Source organism: Triticum aestivum, chromosome 2A, assembly GCF_018294505.1.
Source record: "Triticum aestivum cultivar Chinese Spring chromosome 2A, IWGSC CS RefSeq v2.1, whole genome shotgun sequence".
Taxonomy (NCBI): Eukaryota; Viridiplantae; Streptophyta; class Magnoliopsida; order Poales; family Poaceae; genus Triticum; species Triticum aestivum.
Genome location: NC_057797.1, coordinates 732,016,911 through 732,029,564, shown reverse-complemented (window position 1 = coordinate 732,029,564; position 12,654 = coordinate 732,016,911). Strand labels below are relative to the sequence as shown.

At 46.2% G+C, this 12,654-nt stretch overlaps 1 protein-coding gene and 1 long non-coding RNA gene across 2 annotated transcripts; one reads left to right on the top strand and one right to left on the bottom strand.

Annotated features, from left to right (window-relative positions):
- Positions 1-2,408: 2,408 nt before the first annotated feature.
- On the bottom strand, positions 2,409-10,581 carry LOC123190665 (noroxomaritidine/norcraugsodine reductase). The gene is made up of 5 exons (XM_044603356.1): positions 9,671-10,581; positions 9,357-9,564; positions 6,625-6,850; positions 4,586-4,692; positions 2,409-2,850 (listed from the first exon to the last, which is right to left on the bottom strand). Exons 1-5 carry the CDS (start codon positions 9,754-9,756, stop codon positions 2,686-2,688), a joined length of 792 nt encoding a protein of 263 aa, XP_044459291.1. The 5' UTR covers positions 9,757-10,581; the 3' UTR covers positions 2,409-2,685.
- LOC123190666 (uncharacterized) lies at positions 5,309-7,233 on the top strand. The gene is made up of 2 exons (XR_006496478.1): positions 5,309-6,434; positions 6,614-7,233. It is a non-coding gene; the product is annotated as an uncharacterized lncRNA (long non-coding RNA).
- Positions 10,582-12,654: the final 2,073 nt, after the last annotated feature.

Sequence of the window (12,654 nt, the reverse complement as noted above, 5' to 3'; positions counted from 1 at the left end):
TCCGTTCGGCACTAGGTCATCGGTGATTTGGATCACGACAAGTACGACTCCATCAACCCCGTTCTCTTGAACGCTTCCGCGCGTGATCTACAAGGGTATGTAGATGCACTACCCTCTCCCTCGTTGCTAGATGACTCAATAGATTGATCTTGGTGATGCGTAGAAAATTTTAAAATTCTGCTACGTTCCCCAACAAGAACTACACGATCTTGGAAGATCAAGCTTTGATTCAAGCATGGAGTGCGGTGTCTCTTGATGCATGCACGGGTACTTCTCAAACTTCCAAGAGATATTGACAAAGGATTGAAGATCAATACTTCCGCATTATGGAAAAGCATCCAATAGGACTCCACGCACATTTCGGTCGCTTTAAGGGCGTTGGGAGAATATCAAGCATATGTGCAACCGTTGGGCAGCTTGCTTGGAGCAAGTACGCAATGCACCTCCAAGTGGCACCGTGGAGTCCAACTATGTGAGTTTGTTTTGTCTTTGTTCAAATTGTGCATCATCATATTGCATCATGGGAAATGATTGGATCACTTTGTTCACATTGTGTAGGACAAGATTGCTCAACATAGATACAAGGACATGGAAGCTTCGGAAAGCAAAAATTTCAAACTAGAGAATTGTTGGGAGTTGCTCCAAAAGTGCGAGAAGTGGAAGTTGATCGACAAAGAATCCCCACCAAAGAGAGGCTCACTTACAAACACAGATGAAGATGAGGATGATGATAGCCCAAGAAATTTGCACAAGCCCGATGGCGACAAGAAGACCAAGAAGAAGATGAGGAGAGAGAGCAAGAAGCATCGAGCTTGACGGAGAAGATTGATGCCATGGTGCAATCCAACGAGTCGATGTTGTTGAAGTCGTTGGAGATCAAGAAAGAGTTGGCCGAGAAGAAGGCGAAGGAGAAGCAAGAAAAGTGGCAGTTGCTCAAAGAAGAGGGGCTGCGCAAAGCTACCATTGAGGAGAGAAGAGCACGCGCCACTGGAAACAAATCAATGTCCATGTTGCTCGCCGAAGAGAACAAGATCATGTCAATGAACCACAATGACATGGACGACCTCACCAAAACATGCCATGATATGGCAAGGAGAGAAATCTTGAAGAGAAGAATGGTGGCGTCGGCCGGTCCGTGCTACAGTTCCGGTGATGTTTTCTCCGCTCCATATGGTGGCAATGTGGATGATTTTGGTGTAGGAGTTGGAACAAGCGCCAGAGGAGGATTCTGTGGCGCCGATAAACTTCAAGGTGGACTCGATGGCGCGGAGTGAAGATTGATCAAGATGATGCCAGACATGGGCACAAACCTTTTGCAGGGCCCTCTTTTGCGTTAGCCGTAATGAACTTGGCTTCTATTTGCGCGTAAAACTATTTATGTCGTTTGAATTTGAACTTGTTTGTGAAATCTTATGTCAAATACAAGATTTGCAGTTTATCTGCTTGCGGGTCGTCGCGGTGGTGCCCGAGCAGATCCCGCAGAAGCCGACCCATAAAAAGGCATATCCCGAGAATATACTTTTTTACGGATCCGTTTGGGGGTCTGCATCTGTGCCAGCCCACGCCGGCCCGCTAAAGCGGTTTTGCGCGAATTGCAAACGCGTTTTGTGGGCCGGCGGGATGCGAGGTCTGCTAGAGTTGCTCTAAGAATCCTATAGCAACCCGATGCTGGTCGGCAATGCGCTGTGGGGTGCAGAAGGGAGGTGGAGGGGGGGGGACACGTGTCATATGTAACTAACATTGTCTTTCCCCTCACATCTAAACTCCGACTTCAACAAAAACCATTGCAAGGGGAAACACTGAGTCTAGCATAATTAATGTCTGCAACCCAACAATCAATTTGCAAACAAAACCACTATTTTGACCTTTTCATATTTTAGCATGATTTGACCCCCTTTTGAAAAAACTCCAAACCTTTTTTGATGACACCAACATTCAGGGCTTTTTGGTTGTATGGAAGACGCCATGGTCTACGGTGTTTACCACCCGTCCAAAACCCCGTGGTTCGTGGCGTTTTGTCCTCTAGCTGAGACGCCAAGTCACACGGGAGAAATTTTAGGGTCAAAACATCATGGACCATGCTGTTTTCCATGCGACCCAAGTGTCATGGGTGTTGACATCACCAAAAATGGTCATACGAGATTTTTCTTTTAAAAGAAGGTCAAATCATCCTAAACTTTGTTTGAAAGGTCAAAATAGTTATTTTGATCTCAATTTACATCCATGAAAAAAGTAGTCCCTATAATTAAAGAACGGCGTGGCAAAGCGCGCGACAGTTTCTAGTATACTATGATCCTTTCAAGTTTTCAAGTGAGGAAGCTCTCGTCGTGGAAAAGCAGGGGCTTATAGTTAATCTAATTTTAAGAACAGTAGTCCTCCAGCTATCTCCATTTTTTTGTTCGCGGGTAACTAGAGTCTTGTTCATTCGGCATAAAAGACATTACAATCCATCTTAATTAAGTTGCTAACTAGAATCACCATTACATATGTTCAGTACAAAGACTAGGCAGAAATTTGCGCACGTACACATATGCTATCTCGTGACATTTCTTGAAAGGCGTTCACCATGGTGCGAGTTATTTGTTGGCATTATTTATTTATTTATTGATTTATATTTATTATTATTTCACTCTCCCACGGTGGTATTCGCCAAATATTCAATAACTTATGGAGCGGTGGTGATGGCTAAGCACTAATGGTTCGACCACCATCGATGCAAATGATCTGGCCGGTGATGAAAGAAGCTGCCGGCATACACAAAAATGACACTGCCGAGGCTATCTCCACCGGCTTGCCGCTCCGTCCCAATGGGGTCTTCGAGTGCTCTTCCTTCACGTACTCTGTATCTATCTGTGCAATCCACACAAGAACTAGTTGTTATCCACATTTATTTAGAAAAGATAAGAAAACTTGCTATCGTTTTGCAAAATAATCTTAGACGGAAAGACGAATAAATACATCAAATTATGCTCTCCCGAATTTTGGGCCGTAATAATATATTGGATCAATTTAAACCGACAGTCTCTGAATCTTGCAGTATCATAGTAAAAAATAAAATCACTAGTGCTCTCTTCAAATAGTTAAGAGCAACTCCCTCCGTCCCATAATATAAAACATTACTCATATATTAGATATAATAACGTCTTGTATTATGAGACAGAGGGAGTAGCTATTTTGATGAAACTACCACATCATTTTGGATGTTTAAATATTTTTCTACTCAGGTAAAGTGAACTTGGAGCGTCTAAGTGTCGTAAGTACACCATCAAGAGAGCCCTCTAGTGACCCCTCGCGACGCCTCCCCAGGGTGCCGCTAGGGGGCGATCTCAGCGCCGCCGGCAGCCAACCAAGACGCGGCCTCCCCTCTGCCCCTGTCACCGGCATAGGCCGCGGTGGTGGCGGGCCTGGCACCGAAGGGGCCGGGGTGCTGGATGCGGCGGTGACCCTCATGCATGGCTCGACCGGGGCGAGTCCAACGGGGAGCACATGCGCAGCGGCCAGGGTGGCGCCCTTGGTCGTGCGGTTGCGGTGCTAGCTCCCATGGTCGCTGGGAACTGGCGGGTTCTCTGGCGATGGTGGGCATGGCGGCGGCCGCGGATCTGGATGCCACACAAATCGGTCGTCCATTCTTCGCGTGGACGGTCGGCGGCGCAATGAGGGCTCCGGTGAGGAGATGGAGGATATCCGTCGGAGTACTGGTGGCGGCATACGTCTTCATGGCGAGGCTCCGCGCGGTTCCAGCCAGCCGTGAGATCGGGACGACGCGGTTTCCGGTGAAAATCGTGCCTGACTGCGGTCTTGGCGGACGATGGCGGCGTCTCTGACGTCGTTTCCTTCTCGAGGCATTGTCGTTGCAAGTCACGTCAACTCGATCGGGTTGTTCACGAGGAAACCCTAGATCTGGGTCTACCCGATCGGACGATGACGGCGCCTTCAGTGTCATTCTTCCTTCTGGGGGCATCGTTTTGGAGCAAGTGCTAGCTGGAGGGGACAAGAGCAGGAGCAGTGTTACATCTACCACAAGACCGACCGCGGATCTCGGTGGCATGGCGCTGCGAAGTTTCGGTGACAAGCGCGTGTTGATGGATACGTGTAGGATGGTGGTTTTGTCTGGCGCCATGGTGGCGTCGACAGCAGGCCTGGCAAGGTCGATGCATCAGTACCTGCTCCAGAGATGGATTGATGGAAGACGACGGCGGTGACCTCTGAGAGTGCGTCAGACCGGTGTGTGCTCCAGACCCAGCAATGCGGCTTGGTTGGACCCTTTGGCTTTAGATGTTAGGCTTTGGTCCAATGTCTGTTTGGTATTTGGCTCAGATAATCGGCACCTCTTCATCAAATAGACAAGACTAGCGACAGATGTTGCCAAGATGATGATTTCAGACTACCTGATGTATTACTTTATAAGTTTTTTATAAATAACTAATAAAATGGCTGCATGCATCGTTCATATGCAGAGGCCGGAGGTCATCTTCTTTTTTAAAAAATAATGAAAAATGAACTTACTATCTCAGAGCTACCAAATCAAATTAAATTCGTGTGTTGTTCTTTGATCAAGAAAAATATATGCTAGGTCATTGCTTACATCTTTAAGCATGTCGGTTGTGACAAATCCTGGGGCGATGCCATTCACACGAATCTTGTCAGAGGCCCACTCGGTGGCCAAACTCCTTGTAAGTTGGTTCATTGCACCTACATGATAAAGGACGAGAAGCACAACGATGAGAGAGGAAAAAGAAACAAGGGCACCGATCCATTTTTTCCCTTCAGAATTCATAGAAACAATGGACCATTTTTGTTGGGACAATATTTTTTTTGGAAACAGGTTTTTGCCCCGCTTTATATATAAAGCAACAATCAATCAGAGTACACGACCGAAAGATAGAAGGAGATGGGTGGCTCCCAAACACTGCCCATCCCAAGATGATCGGATCACGCAGAATGCACACGACTATGCTACCGAAATAAGTACAGGATAAGCTAAAGCAACATCGCGCTAAGCCCTATAACACCTAAGCTCCACAACAACGCCCGCAGGAGGGATAACGGCGCTAGGCGTCGTCATTGTCGAGTCTACAACAGACAGATGTTTTCAGCCAGAACCCAGACACAGAGAGGAGCGCCATGACGATGTCTTCAAGAACATAACGACGCCCGCGAGCATCATCATCATCGGCGACGAGCGTGAAGCTTTCGCTCGACAGCTCCCCTGCGTCACCATAAGGTCTCTAGGGCAAGTGCGAAGAGCATAGATCTTCCAGATCCGGATTGGGGCATGGCCACTGTCAAAGACAAAGAGCACGCCCGAGCCACCCGCTGCATCACCTCTTGCCGCCCACGCGACCAAGAGGTAATACCATCCCCGCCACCATGATACCCGCCAGAGGGCCAATCATGCAGACCGCCATCCAGGGCCGCTACCCCGGCATTCATGTCCAGGACTTCACCAACCGTCCACATCACAGTGCATCTGCCACAGAAGGAGGAGAAAAGGAGACACCTTTCGCTCCTAGCCCGGCATCAGCCACAAAGTATGGGTGGACGCCTCCACAATAGGAGGCATCCACGCCTGGATCTCCAGCCGTACCCGATGGACGGGGAAGACCCTACTCTGTGATGACCGACGGCCGTCGCCGAGCCCGCTCGCACGGCGGCTTGACCGTGGCCGTTGACACCGATCTTCCCAACAGTGTAGTGGAGCCCCGACCACCACCAACGTCCACCGTACCCGCGAGGAGAGGAACCTCACGACCCACGAGCACCTTCCGGATCGATCCCAAGCGTACCTTCCCGAAGCGCGAACTCCGACTCACCCTGGGCACTGCCCAGATCCGCCGGAGCACGAGCCCCAACTCGCAGCTCTGCTTCGGCTTAGAACCAGGGGAGGAAGCCAGCACCACTGGCAGAGACACGACACTGAACACAAGCGCCACCTACCCATCGATCCGCCCCATCTGCTCCCCGGACGTGGTCACCACAGCCATAGAGCCGCCAGACCACCCCAGCAAGGAGCACGCCGCCACGCTGTTCCCCTCCAGTAGCCAAAGCCACCAGCGATAGCCGGCCCATGTTGCCTCAGCCCGCGCCGCCTGTTGGTAGCCGGCTAGAGCATCTACCCGATCCAGATCTAGGCCGGGACGCCCACAACCGCCACCCGCGCAGGCATGCCCCACCACGCCCCCAACGAGCAGCCGCCCGCGCCGCCACACCAGGACGCCACCGCCGTGTCGCCCTGGCTGCATCCGCGCTCTGTCGTTGTCCCACGCCAGCCCACTGCGAGGAAGGGGAAGAGGCCCCGCCACCACCGACGCCGGCCGGGATTTGCCTGACGGCGTGTTCCGATGGTGGCGCGGGAGGGGGAGGGGCCGGGGAGGTTGAAGGTGGGCGGCGCAAGGTGGCCTCCCCACTCACGGGAGCGGGCGAGACAAGACGAGGTTCTGCTCTACATTTTTTTCGTGACAATACATTCAATCGAACTGTAACTAAAAGAGACACATTAGGGCATTCAATACCGTTATATATAGTGTTATTGCTAAAAAAATCACACTATAACTAGCAACATCTACAAATATCCATTATACTGTATTAATAATATATTGTATATCTTGGCCAGTACATGTGTACCTTTTGTGGTAGCATAAATTGCGGAGCCTGCATAGCCGATTGAGCCTCCAATGGAGGACATGTTGATGATGCTGCCTCCTCCGGCAATAGAAGCGTGTATGAGAAGAGGGTGTGCGAGCTGGCTGAGATGGAAGCTCGACTCCAAGTTGGTGGTTAGCAGATTTGAGTATTCCTCCACTGTACATTCAGTAGTGGGCTTGAAGAGCAATTGCCCTGCATTGTTCACCTACATATATAGTGACAACAATTAATTCAACAAAAACGATCCTTTACAGATACCCTACTTAGAGCGAGCTGGGCCTCTCTTAGTTATAGGCAGGACGAGCATGTCACATGGTTAATTTTTATGGATAGAATTTACTAGAGGCTAATCTAATGCATGCTTCGCTGCGTCGTTCTTCATTCATAGGATCAACTCTTTTTTCTCGAGGAAAAGTTATTGTGGTTGGTTTTTATGTCATGGTTTTGTCTACACTGCCTTAGGTTTTAATTATATTTTTATTTCATTTGTCTATCATGTTAGGTTGTTGTTGGACATGGTACTGAAATAAGAGTGGAGTTGTAAGGTGTGTGATGGAGTCCTTACATATTTCGGCCTTGGAGGTCTTATTTGATGTTGTGACCGTGCAATTATTGTTATAACGCTCATATGGGCCGGCCCATGAAGCTCTCTCTAAGTTAGCTCACTCCCTTAGCTTTTTTCTGCCGCTCTACTGGTTCAGAAAAAAATGGATACCATATTTTTTTATTTGAAGAAGTTCATTAAAGCAAAATAAGTTCACATATTTTGTAAAAATTATTAGATTTTTTAAAATGTTGTGAATTAAAAAGACATCCATTTAAAAAAGTATTCATGAATTTTAAAATATTCATGAATTTCAAACAATGTTCATGAATTTTAAAAAGGTTCATTGATATAAAAATGCTGGTGAAGCTTTAAACCATTCTTGAATTAAAAAAAAATTGAATTAAAAAAATGTTCATGAATTCTAGAAAAATTTCATAGTCCTTTTAAATGCTCACAAATTTTAATAAATATTCATGAAATAGCATGTGAAAGAATAAAAAAGAGAAGGAAAAATGAACACACAAAGAGGAAAAGGATAAAGCGGGGAAAACCAAAATAAAAACAACATTTTTGTTGAAAACACAAAAAAAATCATGTAATACATTCTCAAAACCCGAAAACCCGGCTGGCCCAACGGCACACACCCTTTCAGGTGGGGCCTATAGCGTCCCCTACTACCCCGATGCACCAGGAGGCTCCAAATTTATGGAGCTTAGTATCTTATTATTACTAAAGGCTAATGCACGCTGCGCAACACCGTTATTCACTCATGGGATTAAGTCATTTTTTCTCTAGCAGATTATTATGGCCGGCTGTTTCATTTTAGTTTATGAATGTTGGCTGGGTTTTAATTATGTTTTGGTGGTGTTTTTTCATTTGTATATTGTGCTGGGGTGCTGCTAGAGACGGTATTTCTTCTAAGAGGAGAGTGGAGTTGTTTGTTGTGGAGTTGTGGCATCTTTAAACATTTTGACCTCGGTGTCGACTGGTGGTCGGTGTGTGATTCCCTTGGGAGCTCATATTCTACTTTGAAACCATGGAATTGAATTGTTGCTGTAACATCCACATGAGCCAACCCACAAACCTCTCGCTCACTCAGTTCGCCTCCCTGCTCCACTGGCTTGCTCCCCTACAATTTTATAAAAGGCCAGTTGTCTTTCTTTATTTGAAAAAGTTTGTTAAATCAAAAGATATTCATGGATTTTTCAAAAATATATATTTTTAAATTTTGTAGACTAAAAATACTTGAATTTTTGGAAAATAATTTAAAATTTTAAAAATATTCATGTATTTCAAATATTATTCACAAAATTTAAAAATATTATTTTAAAAAATGTTCATCAAATTAAAATTTATCTAGGGACTAAACAATGTTCACAATTTTTAATAGATATTCATGAATTAGAATATGGAAAAATAAATTTTAAAAATAGAATAGAAAAAAAATAGGAACCTCAACCATCAACACACCCTTACAGGCAAGGCCTATAGCGCCCCCACAGCCGGCACTGCACCAGGAGGACCAAAATTGAAGGAGCTTACTATCCGAAAAGAATTGGCAGCACTTGGGTGCTCCATACTCCCGTATGAACATTAAGTTCAAAAAAAAGTACCGATAAATTTGAATTCTTTGGGGGTTTTGGGATATGAAACCTAAGAGCCCAATCTACTTCCGTGTGAAATTTCGCGAAAAAATACCAAAAAAGACAAAAAAAAACTCATATCTATAGAAAAAAACTGGTTGGGTGGATTTTAGTTTGGACTGTATTTTCCTCGCCACATATAAATTTTCTGGTATTTTTCTACAAAAGTTCATACGGGAGTAGATTGGGCACCCAAGATTGAGATACAAAGATTTTAGTTTTTAAAAAAATCCTGTTATTTTCCAAATTTAATTTTCGTATAGGGGGTGGAGCACCCAGGCACTCCTATGTATTTCCCCTTACTATCTTAATAGATTATGAGTTACAGTTTTTCTAAAGTACATCTAAATGTGCCATAAGTATTGCACATCTAAGTCCTATATCATTGATTTTACGTGAAGATTCGTGTAAACATTTTCATTAGCTTTTTTCTTTCTTTCTAGTTTGATTGAGTCACTTAGATATGCAATAATTATATCACTATGCTCTAGACATACCAATAAAATTATTAATATACTTACTAGTATGTCAAGCTTGCCATTGAAAGTTTCTCGGACTGTTTCCATAAGCTTCTCCCTGTCGGCACGTATGGAAACATCACAGACGGAGGCGGTGACCTGCAGGTTCTTCTCCTCCCACCGTCGACGGCACTCCTCTAGCTCCGCCCCATTCCGGGAGCAGGTGTGCACCCTCGCCCCAAACCCGGCAAGCTCCTCCACGATGGCATGCCTAGCACAAATTAAGACTAGGAAGTAATTTACGAGTACTTGCTGCACTTGTGTAGAATTAAGAGAGGCATGCGTTCGTGAATGCATGCATGTGTGGATATACGTACCCAATCCCTTTGCTACCGCCGGTGACGAGCGCGGTGGTGCCGGCCAGGCTCCACCTCTCCTCCCTGCTCCCATAGTCAACCGCCATGCTAACCCTCTCGCTTCTCCTATGTGGCTGGCTTGGGTGAGAGGATTGTCTGTCGTTGGTTGTTGGGTATTGAATTTATATATAGCCGGATAGGACTGGAAGGCACGCAGAAACCAGAAAGTGCAACAAAATAAGCTGTCGACGTTGCAGGCCTAGCCGCCTCCACTAAGGGGTCGTTTGGTTCGAGGGCGAAGTTGGTTGGCTGGTGATATCCCCAGCCACCTGGTTAGGGATAACCACATATGATTGTTTGGTTGAATGGGATTAGTTGTGTTGGATAGCCATATTTTGTTGTTTGGATGGAAGGATGAGAAGTGGATAGATAGGCTTTTATATTATCTCAGTACTAGTATCAAACAGACATCAAAGGGGAGACCAGTAGTGTATGACATGGATTAACACAGATCAGTAGTATGTATCAAATCGGGGCTGGCTTGCTGATTCTATTCGTCGGCTCGGTGCTCCGACGTGCTAGCTTCAGAGAAAGGGAAAGATGAATCAGATCTGGTACAAAGAGAGATCGAGCTACACCGTCCATATTTGTATGACACAGCCGCCGGCACCGATGTAACTTGCCGCTGGCGCCTCCGTTCTCCGGGTCCTCGAGCGCCCCCATTCCAATCCGGACTCGCCTCAAGCGCTGCCGCTCCGATCCGGAATCGCCGCCGCTGCCGTGGGAGAGGCGAGAACAGAAAAAAGAGAGGAGGAAAACGCTTCAGCGCGGGTGGGTGGCTGCCCTGGTCCGCCAGTTTCTCGCGGCTATCGATAGCTAAGTTTTCGGTGGAATATTCGCTAAATCGGGTTATCCCCAGCCATTACATCCTTCCTTCCAAACATACGGCATCCCCTGAAAATCTGGCTATCCCTATCCCACTGAGGGATAGCCTCAGAACCAAACGCCACCTAGCTGGAGAAAGTGAACATGACTTCATGGGTGAGGCAAACATGACGCTGCTACGTGGGATGCAATTGTATACTTGTCGATTTCCCTTCTCTTTTGCGGGGAGTATGCTGGTCGAATTTGACTGTATGGATGTTGCCGAGGTCATGCAAAATGGTGGCAATTCTATTGGACCTGTGGCAGCCATCTAGTATGCGGAATGCACCTTCCTTTGTCGGAATTTACTTAAGTTGTTTTTAATCATCATTGTCTAAGAAAGGCCAATAGAGCCGCGTATGATTTAGCCAAACATGCGGAGGGGAACGAAAACTTTGACTTGGACGGATGACGTAACTGTTATTTTCAATTAATATTTGTAAATTTCAAGCTGATATGCCGACTCAGTTTTTTAAAGGTGCTCATGAGAATAGGGTGTGCGTGTGTGCGTTTATATGGATGAGTGTATGCGCATGTATATAATTAAGCGCTTGCGTTTGTACTATGTTAAAAAAATATACACTGTCATAATGACTTTCACCAAAAGAAAAAAAAGGGGACGTTTCTTGGACAACTCAGAAGCAAAACTCAGTCCCCCAATCTTGGGGCCGGGCAATTTGACGTGACGACGGGGAATATTTTTGACACCTCCACTAGCAGACGTGACATGGCTGCTGGCGTTCGTACGTTAGATTGGAATCGTGGATTTCCTGCATTTCTGAAATGAACTACGCCAACTTTGCAGGTGATAACATTTTATATGGCGGCGAGTGACGAATAGGCACTCCACTACGCCAACTTTGCAGGTGATAACTTTGAAAGCTATAACGAACCAACCCGTGGTTGGATGCAGTGGCGAAGCTGGCATTTGACATCAGGGTGGTCCGGCCCTACAAAAAAAATTTAACAAGAAATATGACATTTGGGCGTTCTAACTACTTACCAATATCACATAGAAATAGATTAATATCACAATATGGTCTTACAAACACACTAAAATTCTCAATTAAGTCTAAGTTTTGCATAGAGAAGCATACATAGTGCATACTATATAGACCATAGTACATACCTTCAGAAGCTCGAAAAGACTATATTTGTGGCCTATGCTTTTGCATTGCCATGAAAGTATCAATTATATAATCTTCCTTCACTTCGGCAAAAGCATCCCTCTCAATGTATGTGACTAGGCAATCATCCAAAAGACTATCACCCATCTTATTTCTCAACTTGCTCTTGACTATACTCATGGCAGAAAATGCTCTCTCAACATTACCTGTTGCCACCGGTAGAATCAATACCAATTTTAGAAGCAAGTACACCAAATGATGAACTATATGTCTCCCTGTTTGAACAAGCTTAACCTAGAGATCAACAAGATTTCCAAGGCCTACACACAAGTTCTTCGGCTTGCTCTTCGGCCATATTTGACATAGCCATTGTTGGTTCTTGAGTTTGCTCTTCAATCACAACCAGCATACACACAAGTTCTCTGGCTTGCTCTTCGGCCACATTTGACAAATTCATTGCCTTCTTCTTCCCTATCTTCATAGCTTCTCTCTAGAAAAGAGAAACAATGTTTCCGGCCCTCTTCATTCTTCAAAATTCCTGCAATAAAATTTATTTTCTATCAATAAAACTAATTGAGTCAGAAATGATGTCCAAAATTATGTATGTGTTCATCAATTCATGATAGCATAGTGCAAAAAGCAAACCCTAAATAAAAAATTAGGGGGTTTCAGTACCTTAAATTGATTTGCATGTTTGCTGCGGTGTTGCCACCGGACGGCCGGAGACTGGCTGCTGAGCGGCACCGACGGTCGCCGACTTTGCAGGGAGGGCGGAGGGGGCGAAGGCAGGGGACGGGCGGGCGGCAGGGCAAGGCAGCCGCGGCTCGGGTCAACGGTGCAGAACGGCAGAAGGGCAGGGCGGGGGGCGCAGGGGAGACGAGAGCCAGGGGCGCCGGGCAGGAAGGGGAGGCGGCCTGGGCTCCAGCCGGCGACCGGCGAGCCGGCGAGGCCATG